Here is a 20,231-nt window from a genome sequence, read left to right as displayed (position 1 = left end):
GTCTTCCCGTGACGCGTTTCCTTTGCGACACAGTTACTGCTCCCATGTGTCTACCCGCTGTGCTCTTGATTCTTCCTTTTTACACGAGTGGAGCCAAAAGATGGCGGAGCAGTCGTCGGTGCCCAGCGATCTTTACAAGCATGTTTACTCTTTTCTCCTGGAGAATAAATTCTCCAAGGCAGCTCAGGAGTTCCTGAAGAAGACGAAAGTGGTGAGTGACTATTGCGAGAAAGGGTTTTGCTTTAGAAGGAGCAGATTTAGTGTGTACAGGGCTTATGACTTAGTGAAGCTTTAGGATGTCGAGTCTTGGCTTATTCCACCTCCAGTACACGTGTGTGAGAGGTTTGGGGGATCACAGTGGGGTACTCATTTATTTAAATATGTTTTTCTTGTAACGACTATGTGTTTATTAGTTTCCTGTATTTTATATTTTAATAAAAGCACCATTGGATGTAATTACGGCACCAATAAAATGATTTAAAATAGTTCTCCAGGGAAAGGTTTTATTAATTAAATAATAAATTCTAAAGTGTTAAAAAACTATGATTCCGTTACTTCACTTGTTGTTTATGTTGTTCAAATATAACATACTTACCGGTACCTGTGCTTAAAAAGAAACCTGAATATTTTTACAATTTTCTTATATATTATTTGGCTTTTTTTACTTTCACAGAAACCTCAGGACCCTCAAGAAGCTAGTCTGTTGGACATTTTTAACTTTTGGGTGAAGTGAGTATACGCTCTCTCGTGTGTTGTGCTCGGTTCTTACTGAAGAGACTCGGAGCGCCCAGTTTTCCCTTGGGCTTGAATCAGGTGGTGAGTTTGGCCACGGGAAAGTGGGAACCAAAGTTTCCGGAGTTTAGAAGGATGCTGTGCGGAAGACGATGAGAGTGCAACCTGTTAGAATGTACGACGCTTGAATACATCACATCCTGTCTATATGTATTTTGTACTGTCACAAAGTGCAGTTTCAGTGCAGCTAATTGGAACTGCTAACACATTTATAAAGCACTGTGATAAAAGATTTGCCAACTTCTGTCCCCGCCGTCTGTGTTGGTGAAGCATGATAATGTCAGTTTTTAGCCCTAAGAGATATTGTACCTTTTGACAAGATGAAAGTGTTGTTCAGTCCTTTCTCTGAGGTGCTTCCGCAGCTCAGAATTGAGTTTTTTTGTGATCAGTGGTGCACAAAAAAACAAGATGAAGGTCTTCAGGTAGCACTGTGATGCAACTTGTTTCCTTAGGTCTCCGGAGACCAAAAAGAGGAAATTGGCACCCAATGGCCCAGCTGCCAAGAAGGCAAAGAAGGAGGCAGAGAGCTCAAGCAGTGAGGACTCATCCAGTGAAGAGGAGGCAGATGCTACCAAGAAGACGTCTGCAGGTACAGCCAGTGGCTGCCCGGGGTTTTTGTACTGGGTTGCCTTTGAAGATGTATGTAGTCTATAAGAGCCTCTCATTGCAGAGCTTCAGCTTTTTATGGCCGTTGCAGTGATGAAGATCAATAGAAAAACTTAAACTTCTTCAGAAAATGTCACGGTCTGGAGACCTCTGTCACTCACCTTTGACTTTTCTAAGAGCCTACATTCTATAAAGCCTGAAATGGGTCAGACTTCCGTACAGTGGGAGTCTTATTCCCCTGTGTGTGTGCGACATTGAAATTTCTATTTAGAAAAGCAACAAGCTCCAAAGACCACTGACCTTATTTCCTGGATTGATTTTATATTTAGGTAGGTAGATCCTGTTCTAGATCAGTTAGGTCTGTTTTTTGGTGAAAGTGTTACACTCTATAATGGCAGCTGTGGAATATAAGACGACATCTGTTAAAGAGAACACTGTTCTTTATTCTCTCTTCCCAGTGCCTAGAGCACTGTGATTGACACACTTGGCCATGTGTCTGCTTTTTACTACGTTTATCTGTTCTATGTCTCAGTATTTAATTAGTGCCCAGATTCTACATCATGCAAAAACAAATAGTGCAACTGAGGGCTCTGGGGCTATTTTTGCAAGGGAGGGAGGGGCCCCTGGAAAATAAAAAATGATCCAGTGCACCCACACCTGGAGGTGATGCGTGCTGTGCCCTGTTCGCTGCGTTTCAGTGAAAAAGTCTCCAGCCGCAGTACCTGCAAAGAAACCGGCAGCAGCAAAGAAGGCAAAGTCCAGCAGCAGTGAAGACTCCAGCGACTCGGAGTCCGAGGAAGAGGAAAAGACAAAGAAGACAACCCCAGCCAAGGTGAGCAGGTGCCCTCAGTCTGGTGGAAAAAAATCGTAAGTACGTGAGCAGTTTGACTGTCAGCCTCTCCCCTTACATATCCCATTCCTGCTGACAGCCCCCTGTGAAGACCCCCTCAAAGAGCCCCCAGGCTGCAGGCAGAAAGAAAGACACCAGCTCCAGCAGTGAGGAGTCGGACTCGGAGGAGGAAGGGGTCACCAAGCCCCCTGCAAAAGCTGGTACCCTCTACCTATCCCTTATTGCAGTGTTCTCCAGCTCCAGTGCTGGGGACTCCTTAACGACGTCTTGTTTTCTCTAAAAAATTCATTGCAAACACGGGTTAGAGCTCTAAAGGAATAAACAGTGTCTTTTAGTTTCAGGCTCCCGATATGCTTTTGTTGAGACAACATGCTTTTATTCCGATTGTCCAGCAAGTTGTATAAATGGGTTTAAGTGATGCTGGATGTTAAGTAGCAGTGGAACTAGTGCCCGATCCAAAGGGTGTCTTGTATTATCTTTCTCATTAATGCTGAATAAACTGGGATAAAGTGGCCCAGTGGAGCATTAACAAACATCAAGAAAAAACTTAATCACAGAGTACTGGTGCAATATTTGTAATTTCCATCTTGGTTTGGTCCTGGAATGTCTTTTTAAATGTAAAGCAGTCTAATGACTAAGTTCTGATTGGGTGACATCTGGGTTGTTAGTGATTGTCCAAGGCTGAAGATCCCCCAAAACACTCTTACAGCATACTGTAGATCTTCAGCTGCAGCACTGTAACATACCGACTTCTTTTATTGATTCTGTAGGAGACTGTTAAGATTAATGCTCACTGTCTCACCTTTATCATCTTCCAGAATCTTTTCAACAGACATGGGACAAACACCCTTCATTAAGACCTAACTACATTTGGAAGTGCAATTAATCACATTGATTGCTATCTGCTGCCTTTGCAGATGGAGAGTTAGGGCAGTGTGCGAGGACTGTCAGAGTCCCAAGCAGACTGCTGGTCTGTAGTTAATGAGCAGCGGCAGCATACTTGTCAAGCCTGTGACTGATGCGGTTTTGTTCCTATCTCTGAAGAGGTCAAGGTCGTCGCCTCCAGGAAGGGGCAGGAGAGCAGCAGCGACAGTTCCAGTGACTCTGAGGACGAGAAACCAGCCAAGGTGAGTCTGGCTGTTGTTGTGGAGTCCTGATACAGATTTCCCACTGTACGTCTGTGCTCCTGTTGATGCTTTCATTAAAAGGAGCGATTGGTCATGGTGGGAGAAGCAGCTTTCTACAAAATAAAGCAATTTATGAATTGTTGTGTAAAAAATGTAACATAGACGATGTTGCATGCCAGCTGGTGACCAGGCTCCCAGTGGCATCTTTAACAAAAGATGTGGGCACTACATCCGGGAATTGGGTGGTGGTTAAATGAAGGCCGCTGTTGGTTTATACAGCATTGCTGAGGGAGGTGGCCAGCATTGTTAGTTTGGACTCAGGTTGGGTGTGGAATGATTTCTTGCTTAGTTTTTGCCTTCAAGAGAAGTTGATGTTGGTGGATTTTGGGGTGAGAGGTCATGTATTCCTGTTGGCAATTACTCCTTGTTGGTACTCCTGAGTATTTCATGAAAGGCAGAAGGGCTGTTCTTGTGTTGTGGGAACCAAACTTGGTAGCTCTTATGGTATTAGGGCAGCAGTATATCATTTAACGTGTCTGCAGACCGTGGTCAGTAAATGTCAACAAGATGGCAGGATATTTCAAGTTGTAAGAGTAACATTGTGTATGTTTTTGTGTAAAGATATGTCACTTCATCGAAACTCCTCGCACAGATGCACACAGACAGGGCGGATCTTGCTAGTACTGTGGTGCGTTCGGTATAAAGAATTATGTGATAGTCTGCTTCTTGAACACCACTGTGATGATGGAGTGTTAAATGTTTCCCCTCACAGAAGCCCGCCAAGCCTCCTGCAAAGGCCCCTGCTGTAAAGACCACTACCCCAGCCAAGCGGGGCGATGCCAAGTCCAGCAGCGAGGAGGACTCTTCCTCTGGGGATGAGAAGGGTGCTCCCCCAAGCAAGAAACCCAAACCTGGTAAGGTCTTCCTGCTGTGTACATATACCTTATTATATCGCAGAGCTTCACTGTGTTTGCTGATGTTGCGCGCTTGTGCACCAGAGGCTGCTGAAGTTGTACGCTGTGACTTACCCCAACTCTGATTTTTATTTCTTTGTAATACCTTTGCATTTTTAAAACCAACTTCCTTAAACCCATATTCTTTTACATAAATCCACAGGTTTATAGATTTGGTTTTGATAAATTTGTTCTTGTGGTTCTACAGTATACGGTAATCTTTGCAGAGGCATTAAAGACGGAAATGACAAATGTGGTTTCTCTTCTGTTTCCTTACAGCTCGTCAGTAATATATACTACTGTATAGAAGAATTAACCTTAAAATGCCTGATTTCATCAGTAGGGAATGTCAATAGCTGAAACTGAAATTGCAGGCATGGCTGAAGATTTAGCCATCTTGTCAAAACAAATGTCCAGCTATTGCATGAATAGAAACCAAGCTGAGATCCTTAGTTATTAGTAGCCACGTGAATTAGATAGCTTCCTCTCATTGGTGGCTTTTGTTTTCCTAACAGGGCTATACAGTGCCGTCCCTCCCCCTTCCACCAAAGGGCAGAAGTCATCTGCTCCAGTAGGGGGTGCCAAGGCCCAGAGCAGTGACTCGTCGGACAGCAGTGAGGACAGTAGTGATGAGGAGGAGAAGATTAAGAAACCTGCAGGTCAGTGCTCCCTACAGCCCACCCCCTGTTAACATTGAGCCACTTTGATGGGCCTTGCTGTAGCGGACAGCAATGTCTGACACAAACTCTCTGCAGACATAGTTGGATTGAGGTTAGTGTTATGGCTAATTCACAGTAGCCCGGTTTTCTTTTACGTGTCTGACATCTGTCTGTCTGCCTATTGTAGTCAGTGTTGAGGTCTGCTCTGGCAGTGAGTCATTGTCCGACATTGTCCAACCTTCCCTGTTTTGTTCACACATTTCTAACTTTTTTCTTTGTATCTCCAGCTAAAACACCCCCTGTGAAGCCTGCATCCTCCACACCTAAAGCAGCAGCCAGCAAGAAGGCAGAGTCCAGCTCAGACAGCTCAGGTGAGCCTTAGTCTTCTCTCTGATTCTTGTTCCTACTGTATTCTCTCTTGAGCTCTTTCTCCAGCGGGCACTCGTACTCTTTTTTTGCTTGCTCTGTCAGATTCCAGCTCAGAAGAGGAGAAAGCTGCACAGAAGAAGCCTGTTGCTAAGGTGACGCCAGCAAAGCCTGCATCTGTAAAGACGCCTCCAGCCAAGAAGGACTCCTCCTCTGACAGCTCAGGTGAGAAAGGGACAGAGCCTCTACCTTGGGGGTTAGATCAATAACTGTTCGACTTCTATGGTAATGACTCAAGTTACTGAAGATTGTGATCTAAAGCTGGCATTTAATACTATTTCTTTTCCTGCATCTTTATTCCACTAACTGTCAGCATACAATTTGTCATTTTTCTTTATTTCAGCTAACTATGAACAAAATACTATAACAAAATTGTGTATACTCATATAGAGTTTATAATAACCTAATCCAGGTAGATACTGAAAACAATTCTAATTTACAAATTCAGCACGTCTTTATAGATTTATATATCATTAGAGGCTAAGCTGAATGTTTGTATACTTCAGAGACCTGAACTTCAGATGTCTTTGTATGTAGGAATGTAGGACTTCCTAAAACATGGTAGTAAATGCGTGCCTGAATATGAATCCTTTAGTTTTTTCTAGTGTAGAACTTGGGTACATGCAACTCCCTAGTTGTGTGGTTTAATTATCAGTTTATCAAGCAGTGTAAGGGCTTCCTGAACCAAGATCCTGTAGTGGAGTAGACGTGTGGGTGTGTAAACAGTCATTGGAAATCCCTGCTGGTGTGTGTCTGTTGGGAACTGCTCTTGAGTCTGAGTGAATTGTGTATATATAGAAAGGATTTGAGACTGTGTTGTGGCAAGTGTGTGTCCATGTTTGTTACAAGTGCTTTTTTCTGCACAGACTCTGAGAGCTCTGAGGATGAGGCCTCGGCAAAGCCAGCTGCAAAACCTGTTCCTAAGTCCACAACCCCCAGCACTAAATCCCCAGCTGTGGCTACAAAGAAGGCAGATAGCAGCAGCTCAGATTCAGACAGTGACTCGGAGGATGAGAAGTCAAAAAAACCAGCCACCAGCAAACCTGCTGCCTCCAAAACAGGGTCTAAACCATCCACGCCAGCTGGGAAGGTCGTCTCAGCTGCTGGAAAGGCGGCCGCACCTGCTGAGAGCAGCTCAGGCTCCGATAGCTCTTCTGAAGAAGAAGAAACCCAGGCGAAGAAGCTCAAGTCGGCACCAGTGAAAACTCCTGCAGCCACCAAGAAGGCTGAGTCCAGCAGCAGCTCCTCTGACAGTTCCAGTGAGGAGGAGGAGGCACCAAAGAAGAAGGCAGCTCCCCAAACTCCTGGTACTGCTAGTAAACTCACGCCTGCAAAGACGGTTCCGGCCAAAGGCACACCTGCCGGGGCTAAAAAGAAACAGGAGAGCAGCAGCTCCTCTGACAGCTCTAGTGAGGAAGAGGAAGAGGCACCAAAGAAGAAGGCAGCTCCCCAAACTCCTGGTGCTGCAAAGAAAGTCACACCTGCAAAGACGGTTCCAGCCAAAGGCACACCTACCGGGGCTAAAAAGAAACAGGAGAGCAGCAGCTCTTCTGACAGCTCTAGTGAGGAAGAGGAAGAGACTACTAAGAAGAAGGCAGCTCCCCAAACTCCTGGTGCTGCAAAGAAAGTCACACCTGCAAAGACGGTTCCAGCCAAAGGCACACCTACCGGGGCTAAAAAGAAACAGGAGAGCAGCAGCTCTTCTGACAGCTCTAGTGAGGAAGAGGAAGAGGCTACTAAGAAGAAGGCAGCTCCCCAAACTCCTGGTGCTGCAAAGAAAGTCACACCTGCAAAGACGGTTCCAGCCAAAGGCACACCTACCGGGGCTAAAAAGAAACAGGAGAGCAGCAGCTCTTCTGACAGCTCCGACTCAGAGGCTGAAAATGCAAAGGCTTCCACCAAGCCTGCGCAGCCCAATGGGAAACCTGCAGTCCCCAAGACAACAGGCATGGTGAAAACACCAACTTCTGCCAAGAAAACAGCAGATTCCTCCTCCAGCGAGAGCAGCTCGGACTCTGAGCCTGAAGGACAGAAGAAGACGGGAAAACCAGCAGCTTCTGTGGTGAACTCCACAGCCACCAAGAAAGCCCAAACGACTCCCAAGGCGGCCAAACAGAAAGCGAAGAGCAGCTCATCAGATGACAGCTCTTCATCAGAGGAGGAGAAAGCAGAGCCAGCCGCTAATGGTAAAGAGTTTTGCATTTACAGTATGTAGCGCATGGACACTCCCCAGAGCATTTTACGCAAGTTGGGCATGAGTAGAAATATCGCTTATAACTGCAACACATTCACAAAGGTATTACTAGGAAATTTACAAAATAGCTTTTATAGCCAGCACAGTGAACTTTTATTGAAGTGACGTGATTGTGAAAAGTCACAGGCTAGTTGTGTGTGTGGCCACCATTCTTTAAAGCAGATTCTAACACATTCCTCTTGTGAACATGGATCTTTGCCAGGCCTTTGTCCAGCCAGGGATGTCATACATCCCAACTCATGCATACATGTTCACTTCAGGCTCAGGGCTGAGTACTGCAGTACAGAAAATACAGCATCCATGGCATAACTGTCACGTTCTCAACTCGGAAGAAAGCCCTTGCTGCAGGAGCAGCACGAGGATGTGCATTGGCCTGCTTGAGTCATGCATTATCAGGATGAGCCTGAAAGTTAGTGAGGTTCTACAATTCGATCAATAGTGTGTCTTGTACAGGTTACTTGACACTCCTGCCAAAACTATTCCGCTTGAATCTTCCCATTGATGTTGACAAGGTGTCATGACCTTTAAACTCCCAGAATATAGCCCATCATACATGGGCTGTTTGACTTTAAGCTGTTTCCAGCTTATAAGGGGCTCTCAGCACCCCAGACGGTGATCAACACTGTCCTGACTTCTTGCAGCCCCCAACGTACAGGAGGCAAGAAGGTGCTGTTCTGATGACAAGCAGGGTATATTTGTTTGTTTATGTGTTTTTTTTTTTATATTGATGACAACTCACATGCATATATCAAAGGATGACATTATTTTTTTAGTTTGGGAAGAGGCTTGATTCTGCCTTTCTGATTTCTTATTGTTGTGTTTGCTGCCAAAAATATTTCATAGCAGTTCAATATTTTTTAACTTGGTAAAGGTAGTTAATTGTCTTCACTGCCTTCTACAAAACCTTAGGTTATGCTACTCATTATGTTGTACTGTGTGATCTTCTTAATAGACAAAGACTGTAGCTGCCACAGGTATACCCATCCCCTGGGCAACAGCAACAGGCTCAAGAGCCACGGGATGGAAACCAAACCATTTGGGAACTTTGACTGATGTCCCCAATGAACAGGGAATGCAATTTGGGAGTTTTGGGGAATAATATAAAATCATGATGTAAAGATTAATTTGTCCTTTATTCTCTCTTATGGATAGGCACTGCAGCAAAGAGGAAGAGAGATGAAGAGTCTTCATCCGAGAGCAAACATGAGGAGGAGAGTAAAACCCCAAAGGCCAACAAACTTACGGCATCGACACCACACTCCTTTCCCAAGGCCAAGCAGAAGGTACTGCGTTCTGGGAATGGCAGGAAGCCATTGGCTGTAGTAGAGTGAAGAGAGCTGACTGGTTAAAAAAATATAGATTTTGTTTTAAATCCAATCCCAAGGTTTGGATCCCAAATCTACAAAAAAATTTTTTGTTGTTGATAATTGTCATTAAATTAGTTTCACATTTAATGTCATCTTGAGTTAAAGGTTACAGTTACAATGCTGAACATTGTTAACGTTCTAGTAAAAGCTGCGCTTTAATATTGACCTAACGTGAGCCACAGACTACAGCTATACATTTCTCCATCTGGAATCAGCTCATATAAATACAGTTAGCCTCTGCAGCTCTATGAGAATTCTCAGGGACACCCTTTATTATAATTATTAATAAAGCTAAGAAAATTACCTTTACCTTATCTTTTTAAATTACCTTTTACAATTATTATGTATACCTTATTATATAAGGTAAGAAACTGATTTTTAATTTACCCTCAGATGAATAAGATACTATATTTGAACTGTAACACTAACTGAACACTAGGTGCAATGTCAGCTTTCCATGTGCAGGCTCCATGGTTTCCAATATGAGCTCTCTGACATGCTGTACGTCCCAAATTATTCAGCCACGTTGATTGCATGGTGTCTTGTAAAGCTGGATTAAAAGTTCAGCAAGTTTTTGTTTGGGATTTACTTGCTGTCTTGAGGCAAAATGATTAAAAAGTATGTCTCTCTTTTCTCTCTGTGTGTGGTCTCTAAAGACAACCAATGCTCCTTTCCGTAGAGTAAGAGACGAAGAGATTGAAGTTGATCCTCGACTCTCCAACAACTCATTTGACGCCAAGGTAAGGACAGTCTTCATCTGTTTATCATAAAAACTCAGCATTTACATACACAGAAATCAGACTTTTTTGTTTCATTTAAATTGAAAATGTGTAATTATACATTTTGGTATTTTCAGATAAACTCTACCACTGAGTACTGTTAAATGTTTTTTAGAAATGTTTTGTTTTCCATTTTGAATGGGTTAAGTATTTAGCTAGGGTGCAGTTCTGTAATTAAAAAGGATGTTTGACACAGGAAAGAGAAAAGTGGGGGGGAAATGATTTACAGAAATCTCGTAAGTACAATGGTTCATATTTAGATTTACTTATGTTGGCCCCAATCAGAATTCCAAGCCAAAATGTGTCATCTGCTTGGAAAAGCTCTCCAATGAGTGTATGATTCTGTCTGTTTAAAAGACACCTGGAAACAAGCACCACACATTGGTTTAGAAAATTAACTGAATATTTTAGATGATGGCTCAAATGTTTCAAATGCCAAAAAGAGGTGTTCACTCACAGACTTAGTCAGTAAAAGTGTCCTGAAGGTCTCATATCTGATGTCACTCATGATTACAAATTGCAAGAAAACACATCCAATCCAAGAAACATTCATTACTAGACATGTACAGCACTTTTTGGCAACGAGTAAGCAAAAAAGGTTAAAAAGATACCCCTTTCACCCAGCAGATTTGTTTTTTGTTTGTCAAAAGATAATGAGGTGCAACTGAATCGGAGTATAACGAAATGCATTTAAGGTAGATGAATCTACAGGCACTGGAAACCGGGGCTCAGCTGTATGTGTTCATTACATTTGGGACAGTAAGTTGGTTAAAGATGATCTCTGTTGTCTCTGTTGCACTGCCAACATGAACAAGAAGGGAACGTTTTGAAGTGCTGAAGCAGTACACAAATGCAAATGGGCTTTGTAGCCAATGGGTATGATGGGCAGAAAATGTTGGCTTATTGTGAGTATACAACAAGTTTCACAATGTTTCAACCCAATGCGTTTTACACAGAGAAGCACTGGCATCAAAAAGGCCGAGCCTTGAATTAGACGTTTTAGCCTTGGTTGTAAAACCTACCTACAAAAACCAGGCCTCTGAAATCATGTGTTTTTGTTATTTGCAATGCAATGTGATGGGTCTGTGTAACAAAATTCAAGGATCCATCACCAAAACAGAAAAGTGTAAGCATGCCAGTAACATCTGTTTCCTTCCCTAACTGAATTAAATGATGGTGCTTCAGAGGTTGCTGATATTTCGGATGTAGTAACTGGCCACTTAACAGAGCTTGTTGCTCTGTTCAATACGTATTTTAGTGAAATGGAAACATTAGTACAACTGGATTGCGATTGTATCTGAGATCCCTTTACAAACAGCACTGGTAAGGAAATGCTGCACAGTTTGACAAATTGATCTAGTTGAACAATGATAGACTTTTGAGAGCTATCGACAAAACACCTAATGTTTTGGTTGGATGTAGGATCTAAATATCTGCAGCTTATTAGAAAAAACAATGAAAGTGCTGCTGCCATTTGCAACTAAAAATATTGAAAGTAGTACATGATGAAACCTTTAAACAGAAGGAGAACACTTCTTAAAAAAGGTTGAAAACCCCTGTTCTAATGCACTGTGTATATTGCCATACAATATTAATTAATTTAAAATGTCCAATGTATATGCAGTTCTATATAAGATCACTTTATTAGCCATATACAATTTCTTGCATTATATATATATAATGCCTTCAATACTACATTTAATATTTTGCATAAAACCACAAAGGAAATTTGCTTTAATCTGCTTTATGTAGTTATGAAATTAAGAAAATGAATCCTTTTGGGAAAAATTAGTTTGCTTTATGGCTCTTTTTGAATGTCCAACACATAACAGGGTGCAATTGTATATTTATATATCCGTCATCTAGTGGACTCAAATAAAAATGCTGTTTGCCTAATTTGAATTTGCCATGCATCTGGCTATGGCACATTCATCATGGTTAGTGCCAGCAGTTAACTAGTTCTAGCAAATTGGTGTTCAGTGCATGTGTTGTAGAATAGGCTGCTTTAAAGCAGTGCTGCTCACACAGTGTTGTAGAGTGACGAAAATAGCGTGAAGCACAACAATGCTGAATGCTCCCAGCACAGCCTAGTCTTGTGCACTAACATTTTAGGATTCCTTCCAGCCTTCGTTCATATCATCTATCATCATTGCATACCTACATCCTGTCTGGTAATGCGCATTTGTACATTTCAGTGTAGGAATGGTCCTAGAGAACACCATTCCAATATGACATGCTTAATTGATCACTGGTATAGACTTTGAAACACAAGAGTGTTTTGATCAATGTTTTGAATTTCATTCTTTCAGTTAAGTCAAGAACAGCCACTTTTGACCCTTGAATACTACAGAGCGTTGAGATCATTGGAAAGGCAAATCCCTAAACCACCTAATAGAACAACTCACTTACCTCAGTGGTCAAAACAAAATTGGTCCACAAGCTTAGAAATTCATAATGTAAGGGTGACCTGTGACCCTGCTGGTTTGTGGCTCTCCAGGACCAGAATTGGTGAGCCCTGTTTTAGTGCAGTGATCAGATATCTCACCTTGACCCAGTACAGAAGTGTTGATTACCCTGTCCAGTGCTCTTGAATTCTCCTGAGATTAACCATGTGTGGGGTTTGTGTCTTCACAGGCGGGCGCCCAGGGGGACTGGGGACAGAAGGCTAACCAAGTGCTGAAGTTCACCAAGGGCAAATCATTCCGCCATGAGAAGACCAAGAAGAAACGTGGCAGCTACCGTGGTGGCATCATCTCCACAAACATCAACTCCATCAAATTCGACAGCGACTGAGTGCCCAGCCATCCACCTTGTCCCTCTCTCTTCATTGCTTCTTCTTTTAGAGGAAATGGACTCTTCCTCTCCTGATAAAGACCTGCAGGGCAGTCCACGTTGCCCTGTACTGACCGATCACTTTTGCAGGCCAGCTCCGCTAGGACTGCCTTGGCTAAGAGAAACTTGAAGCTGGTTCATGTCAGTCTAGTGATTATTTCATATCTTTTGGTACATTCATACAAAGGATCGTCTTTTAAAACTGCAGAATATTGCTTAGTGAGTTGAGAGGTGGGATCTTGGCCCTGGAAACCAGCGCAGGACACTGAAGGCTACTGGGAGAGTCCTGTGTTCTGTGAGATCCCTCTGCATTATCACTGCAGCTGTCATCTCCCCTTGAGTCTCAGCTCAAGTAACAATCAACATCCAACAGTTGGCCATGAAATATTCTCTTAAGATAAAATTTACAATTGTGAAGTCTGTCTTCCTTGTGCTTGAGTGAATTGCTTATTTTTCATTTTCTAACAGTTGCTTACTGTAAGAAAACAGTTTGTAAAATTGTTTTGTTGTTTTTTTATTTTAATTCAGGAGCTTGTGGTTATAATTATTAGTAGGCACATATATAAATACATCTTAAGATCACATCAGATTTGTATGCAGGTGAAATCCTGTGCTTTTGGCACTTCAGAATTCCCAGCACAGCTTTGAATGAGTTCATAGAGTTCTGGCAAACTTTATGAAATCCTGGATGCTGGTTTTGCACCAGGAAGTCAATGCAAGTTCTTGCTGTTTTAACCCTTTGTGAAAATTAAAAAAAGACTCCTTTCGTAGAGCAGTAAGGGTGATCTCAGGTTTTATTGGTCACAGGCAATTTTACAAATGTGGTAGAAGTTGCCACCTGATCATTACCTTACTTCAAGTACATTTGGAAAGATATTCAGCACATTGCTGTTCAGGGGAGAGTGATAATGTCAGACCTTTGCTAAATGATATTCTGCAGTCTGTAATTGTTAGAAACACATTGTAAGACTGGTCTTAATCTGAATTCCTGGATGTCCTAGTAGTGTCTTCTGGGTTTTACTTTTAGTGAAGTAAATGTTTGGAGCTATCAACTGGAGAAGATCTTAAATCCTATATTTGGCTAGGAAAACAAGATTGTTTGATCACTGAGTGGAGCAAAATAAAAAATTTGCCAGGTTTCGAGGGCTACTGATTTCTGGTTTTGTCATCTTGCTTTATGGATTGTCTCCACTGCATGAAGACCAAGAAATGACCATAATTGTGACAAATAATTAGATCGAAGTATTTAAGTTGTGTTGAAACAAAAACCTAGAGACATTTTGGCCTTAGAGGCAAATACCTAAGGCATCCAGGAATAGACTTTGAAACCCAAGGTGTGAGAGTTTAAGCTGCAGACTGTTAACAGCTGGTATAGATTGGGTCTTCCAAAAAGAAAGCAGAGGTTAAAAAGACATGTTACAGCTCCACTGATGAACAGTAGGGGGCCTCGTGGCCTGATCATGATGCACAAGACTTCTGGTTTTTATTTGCATTTAACTAATTGATTGGCTTCTAAAAATGTACCTAATGTAAAAGCGACCAGCCAAATCTGCTGCTCTACAGCACTGAGGGGTTGAAGGCAGTTTTACTCTTTTCCCATGTTTGATGTTTCTTATTTGAAAGTTTCCGGTTGCAGCGTACAGATTTCTTCAGGATTGTAACACTGTTCTGTCCAGGATTCTGTTTGCCACTGATGTGATATTAACAACTTTATAATTTTATTGAATAATGTCAGGTTATTTTTCTAAGAAGGCACAAAAAACTAGTTACTGTAATTAAAGACCTGACTGTTTAAATGTGCTTCTTTGCTTTCTCATTAATCCTCCCTCAGTTTATTAAAATGAGTATGTGCTTTCTGACTTTTTTTATGTGACTACATTATGCGTAGAGCAAATTGCTGGGAGGTGAAGAAGACTCCTGTTACAGCTCTATTGTTAAACATTTCAGGGTTTCTTCCTTGTTTTGAAAGGTTTTATTACTAGGTTGTGTTTTTATTCTCAAAGCACAAAACCTAACTTGTTCAATTTAAAAGGGTCACAATTGCAATGCATCGAGGGTCTAGTTTTCTCAAGTCCATACAAGAGCTGCAACTACCTCTGATTCTCCCCATCTCAAATGCTCTTAGAAAATTGAAGTATTGACTTAATTAGGACCCAGTCTTCTCTACTCTATCCATAAGCTGTCAGTGCTAAAGAGATAATTACAGCCTGCTCAACAGTAGTGGATTTAATGTGCTTGGGTACTTGTAGAAATTTATATAAAATATTTAAAAATGATGAACTTTCCGAGAGTACAGTTTCCATCTCTGATTTGTCTAGGGCCTGTAAAACAGCAGTGGAATGCAGGTATTCTGGGTAAGGTAGACAAGTAGTGAGCAGAGTGCATTGATTCTGCTCCCAGGGTCTACATGCACTGGTTTGTCCCTGTTCTGTGCCACCTTACCTGTCTCTAACACCTTGTGTCCACAAAGTGGCGGCAGTTACCAGTTTACCAAAGCTGGTGTTGAAGAAGCTGGCAAGCTTCCATGTTACCAGGGCATGAATTCCACAGGAATGAGGTTGTTTAGAGGAGCAAATAAATCATTCAGACTAACCAATACATACACCCCCCCCCCCTCTAGAATAGGGCCTGCCACTTGTTCCAATAGCTAGTTTCCAGCATGCTCAAACCAGCATTTTAGATCTGCTCTGCTGCTCCTGGACTTGCATGCATTACAGAGCTGTCATGGGTGCTTTTCATTTCCTGTCTTTGTAACTGATAAATATTGATGGGATGTTGTACGGGGGCCTGATGAATTTCACAACTTCAAAGTAAATCCATCCACTGGTACATTTCAGCAAGAGTGCCAGGTTTATAGCAAATGCATGACCTAGACTCCCAAAAGAAGTATCTTCAATCACAACCTTAGTGACAAGCCTTCATAAAATGAGCCTCACAGGACCTACTGGCACCTGTTTTGTTTTTTTGCTTTCTAATTAGATTTGAGCATGTAAAAGGACAGATTAGAACCAGAAAGTGTTTTGAGAGTAAAATGTGTCACAGCAGTAACAAATTCATAGTTATAGGGCAAATAACACCTTTTTTTCTGGCAGTTGTACACAGACTTTTTATTGATCCCAATCTGACATAGGGTAATTCATTTTACTGATTAATATTGATCATCAACAGGGTCCTCTGTGAAAGTCAGTCTTCTAGCATGCATGTGAACCACTGGGAAGCAGTAAAGCAGATCTGCGATAGATGCTTTGCATCAGGAGGCAGATGCTGTCTTCTTTATTTCTGTCACATTTCTCTTGTTGAACCTAGACAACCATGCCTTGTTTCTGAGCACTAGATGTCACTCATCATCCTAGCTCATTCTATAAATGCTCACTGTGATTTAGGTCCAGTGAGTAGGGCATCCATGGCATAAGTGTCATATTCTCATCTTGCAAGAAAACTGTTGTTGCAGGACAAGCATGATGACAAGGGCTGTCCTGCTGTCATATTGGGATGTGTCTTCAGGCAGGGCAACTAGCGAGGCCCCAGTCTTGAACCATGCAAACAGTTCATGATTATTCACTACAGAGGATCTACTGCATATCACTGACACTGCAGACAATCTCACTTGGACCTCCTCATCAACTGCTCTGTTGAACAGAATATTTAGTGTGGTAATCTGCAGGTTTGCTGTACTACTGATCAAGTCCATCAGGGTGTCCCAGAAAAATATAATTTGTTGTTCCAGTGCTGGATTGAGTCCCACCTAAGGTGTTAATGGCACTAATGGAACACAGGTGCTGTGCTCTTGATAAATAGGGTGTGTTGGTTACTTTCTGTTTTTCTATTTACATTTTTTTACAAAGTTTGATGTTTAACAGGTAAAATCACCTCATCACAATCTGTTCTCTCATGTGGTGACTAAGTGCTTATGCAACTGCAGTCACTCAGCTATATCCTAGTCATTCCTGAATGATCAGTTAATCAAAACAGCATCAAAATATTCAATCAATATCCAACATTTGTGTATTGTATTTTTTTTAAAAAAACCAAAATGCCCTATATGTACGTGCGTAGCTGTTAAAAATCCCCATGACAGCACAATGCTAACCTAGCAGATGTTAATAATCTGGTTATTAGCTGGAACTTCCGTTGATCAGTTCAGAGCTACACACGCAGCAGCAAAATGCTTGGCCATCAAATGGGAATACAGATGAAGGAGGCCCTCCAAGTCAATCTCATTTTCAGCAATTGCTCTTAAGTGCTCTTTAGTAGTGCAGGTCGTAGAGAAGGGCTGTCTGCCTTGTCCATTTTAATCAGAGAGAACTGCTGACAACAATCTTCTCCCCTCATGACGCAGGGCTCAGCACACTGCAAGCAGGCTTTGCCTTCGCTACACCACCTGTGCTCCTGTCTGCACTACCAGGCTAGTGTCACTGGCAACAAGGACAAAACCGCAAGAGGGAAATTAAAACCCAATACAGCACAATGCCAGTAAGCAATAAAATCAGAGGGCATGTTGTGATTATACAACTGCTCATGTAGTTTAAATTACATTTTCTTTCTGTGTAGTCATGAGTTTAAGAACATGTACATGGAATCACAGTCACTCAGCACTTAAATTCACTGACATTTTCTATCTTGGCATCCTGTGCAGGTCTTGTAATGTTGCTTCAGAAAGTGCACAAAGTCCCTGCCCGAAATGCAAGGTTAGATTTGTGAGCAGGGACCAGCAGTGCATAACCTGACCTACATCAGAGGAATACTGAAGTCGGCGCCAGGTCAAAGCAAGGAAGTGAACATTTGTGGGCAGACCTCAATGTTACCTCCCAAAACTGGCCATGCCTTCTTGGTCCCAGTCAGGGGGTTGAGAAACGATGTCTTCTTCAGGACCCAAAACTAAACAATATTATAGTTGCACTCAACCCAAAGATACGAGTTCAAGAAATTACCTTCTCAGTTTCCAATTTAGTTTCAGTTTCCAAGTTTCAAACATGATCAGGCCACACATGCTTGATCTTAGCCAAAAAGGCTGAGAAAAGTATGGTAACGCCACAGATCAGTCAAAAGTGCTTTCGGTGCTCCATACAACAGTCAGATTATCTGTTGTAATTAAGATGTAAGCCATTATTTTATAAGGAGCTAGCAGTGCTTTTTATTCCACACACTCCACTACAATAACAGAATACCCAGGATGAAAGGGCTATTTTCATGCTCCTGTTGATGTTATTAATAAGAACATGAGAAAGATTCCTGTACATTTCCCAGAGCGAAGAAAAGAAAATAGTTATATAAGAGATATAACAACTGCTTAGCATTTTTTAAAGTTAATTTAATAGAGTATTACATTATACATATGTATAGAAAAAGCATATGTTTACAAGTCAATGTTTGTAGTGCAGCAAACCCTACAGGAAGACACTTCAATCAGTGGTAAAAACTGGATCTCCTCCTGAATTCAATTCCCTCTTCCTGGTAGTCTGTACCCCAAGGCACAGGACCCAGAAATGTGTGGTGTAAGGGGCAGAAATGTGACCCCCCTGCCAGAAGATACACCCACAAAAGACAACTGATGCTTCAGACAGCTGCAGAATATTCAGTAAGCTTTGCGCTACTACTCAAGGGTTTGGATGTGCAAAGCTAATGCAACACTTGTCTGTGAGAGCCAGGTATATCAGGTGTGTTTCTAGCAAAAGAGAAACAGGGGTGGCAAAATATGTTTGTACAGAGCTCTGCCATATTTAACTGGCCATCTTTCAAAGTTGTCTAAACTCACAAAGTAACTCAGTACCGGTTACAGATATAAATAATACCTTTCTGCTGCATGACTTTCTGACAAGGCCAAGCTTGCCCTGTTTTCTCCTTGCTGTTTTGCAGTAGTTGTTTCTGATGTTTTAATGAGTTTTGCTCCGAGAAGAGGTGTCTGCAGTAGAAGGTTTCATTGACTGCCCCTCGGCCCTGCCCTGGTTACTGCTTGGTAGAGGTGAAGTCCCAGGCCGTCTCCTGGGCGCACTTCCACATGGCTCGGACCAGACGTGTGAAGCCCATGTCTTTGGGCTTCTCCAACCCACGCATTAGCCGCTGCTTCATGATGGAGATGAACTCCTTGTTGCTCAGCTCCCCATTTCCTACAAGGGGGGCATTTGGAAAGATGTGTTAAACCAGTTAAACTACAGAACAGATGGAAGAATCAGGCTGCCACTCAGTGCTCTGCTGTCACCCATTCCACCAGAAGTGGGTGTGGGTGTGAGTGACAGGTTTATATACATAGCCTAGGGCAGCACAAATTAGGATCAAGGCTGGGATTAAGTGCTGCACTGGCCTTTTCACCACAAAGTGCTTTCAATTTGGCCTTTTCAGTGTGGATAATCCCAGTTTTATACTGTTCAGATCACAGAGTAGAACAAAGCTTGAGGTTCCTTTGCAACAGGGCTCTTTAGAGCTTTCAGCCCCTCTTTCCCCTGGGCCACTGTCAGCTCTGCCTGGCTTTCTCTCCAGCTATAGTTTTAAAGACAACTCACGAAAACTCAGGATGAGATTCATGAATCAATAAAGTTCAACTCTAAAAAGTTTTTTAGCCTTCTCTGATTGACCAAAAGAACTGAATCTTTTTACTCTTGCAGTAAAGAAGACTATAAGGGGAACTGATTCAAGTACTCAAAGTTCTCAAAGAAATTGCTTCAGAATTCTTAATCGACTTCTTTGGAATCAACAGTCAAGGGTTGTGGGAGTCTGGAACAAGCAAGCTGTCCAGCCATATTGTTGAAAACGATAGCCTGGATTCCTTCAAGAAATCAGCTTGGCAAAACCTTCAGATCAATTAGATCTTAGTGATCAAACAGGCTAAAGAGGCTCAATGACCCCATGTTATTTGTAACATTTCCTATATTCTTAATATTCTTATACTGTTGACAACTCAATGAGAAAGATGACATGAATGGACTGTGTTTATCGCAACAATTCAAATGGCACTGAAGATTACTCCTCTCTTTTCTTCTATAAACTTGAACACAATTCTTCAATCAAGACAGCTCTTGTCAGGTGTCCTTTTTATATATCTACCTGTTTTATCCTTGTCTCTATTCCCTGCCTAATAGAGAGCAGAAATGATCCAAGGCTTCTGACAATGTACACAATTATATCCAGTGTACAAGGGTATCGCAAAACAACCACAAACAATTCACAAGACAAACAGTGGATGGCTCACCATCACAGTCGAACAGCGCGAACACCACATCACACACGTGATCAGACAGCTCTACCTTGGCCACAGTGCGTGCCACCTGCTTCATCGTTGCTGAAAGAGAGAGGAAGATACAGAGAGAGAGCAGGTTAATGAGAGAAACATAAGCAGGAAAAAAGAAATATGGATAAAGAGGGAAGTAAACCATTCATTCATCTGTGTTCTTGATTAATTCATGATGACACGCATCTGTAGAAGTATACTGTCAAGTGTTTCAGGAAACATGATTCCACCTTGCTCAGCAAAACCATATGCTACCCCTGAGCTTCATGCAGTGTGCACCCTCTCTCCAGAGCCAGCCTTTAATACAGCTCGTTAATTCTTCACCATTACCTGTTTAAAGGGAACACTACTTAACACTCTT

The 20,231-nt window shown here is 42.1% G+C and overlaps 2 protein-coding genes across 4 annotated transcripts in view; one reads left to right on the top strand and one right to left on the bottom strand.

Annotated features, from left to right (window-relative positions):
* The first annotated feature begins 79 nt into the window (after nucleotides 1–79).
* On the top strand, nucleotides 80–14,443 carry nolc1 (nucleolar and coiled-body phosphoprotein 1). Of its 2 annotated transcripts, none has more exons than XM_088916029.1 (14): nucleotides 80–211; nucleotides 674–729; nucleotides 1,245–1,381; nucleotides 2,097–2,230; nucleotides 2,328–2,448; nucleotides 3,293–3,375; nucleotides 4,148–4,289; nucleotides 4,844–4,987; nucleotides 5,275–5,358; nucleotides 5,459–5,578; nucleotides 6,280–7,599; nucleotides 8,820–8,950; nucleotides 9,714–9,774; nucleotides 12,448–14,443. In XM_088916029.1, the coding sequence occupies exons 1-13, from the start codon at nucleotides 101–103 to the stop codon at nucleotides 9,732–9,734; spliced, it is 2,604 nt and encodes an 867-aa protein (XP_088772155.1). In that variant the 5' UTR covers nucleotides 80–100; the 3' UTR covers nucleotides 9,735–9,774; nucleotides 12,448–14,443. The 2 variants fall into 2 exon arrangements, with proteins under 2 accessions (XP_088772155.1, XP_088772154.1); XM_088916028.1 differs by having other exon boundaries at nucleotides 9,691–9,774.
* A 3,495-nt stretch (nucleotides 14,444–17,938) lies between these two features.
* micu1 (mitochondrial calcium uptake 1) overlaps nucleotides 17,939–20,231 on the bottom strand; it is a 37,181-nt gene continuing 34,888 nt past the window's right edge. For both annotated transcript variants that reach the window (XM_088916031.1, XM_088916032.1), the window contains 2 exons: nucleotides 19,832–19,921; nucleotides 17,939–18,752 (listed from right to left, as the gene is read on the bottom strand). In XM_088916031.1, the coding sequence (XP_088772157.1) occupies nucleotides 18,592–18,752; nucleotides 19,832–19,921 (251 nt within the window). In that variant the 3' untranslated portion in view covers nucleotides 17,939–18,591. The remainder of the gene's footprint in view (nucleotides 18,753–19,831; nucleotides 19,922–20,231) is intronic.

Source organism: Atractosteus spatula, chromosome 5 (assembly GCF_055471065.1).
Source record: "Atractosteus spatula isolate fAtrSpa1 chromosome 5, fAtrSpa1.hap1, whole genome shotgun sequence".
Lineage (NCBI taxonomy): Eukaryota > Metazoa > Chordata > Actinopteri > Semionotiformes > Lepisosteidae > Atractosteus > Atractosteus spatula.
The sequence above is the reverse complement of the archived record's forward strand: the minus strand, read 5'-3'. Positions and strand labels throughout refer to the sequence as shown.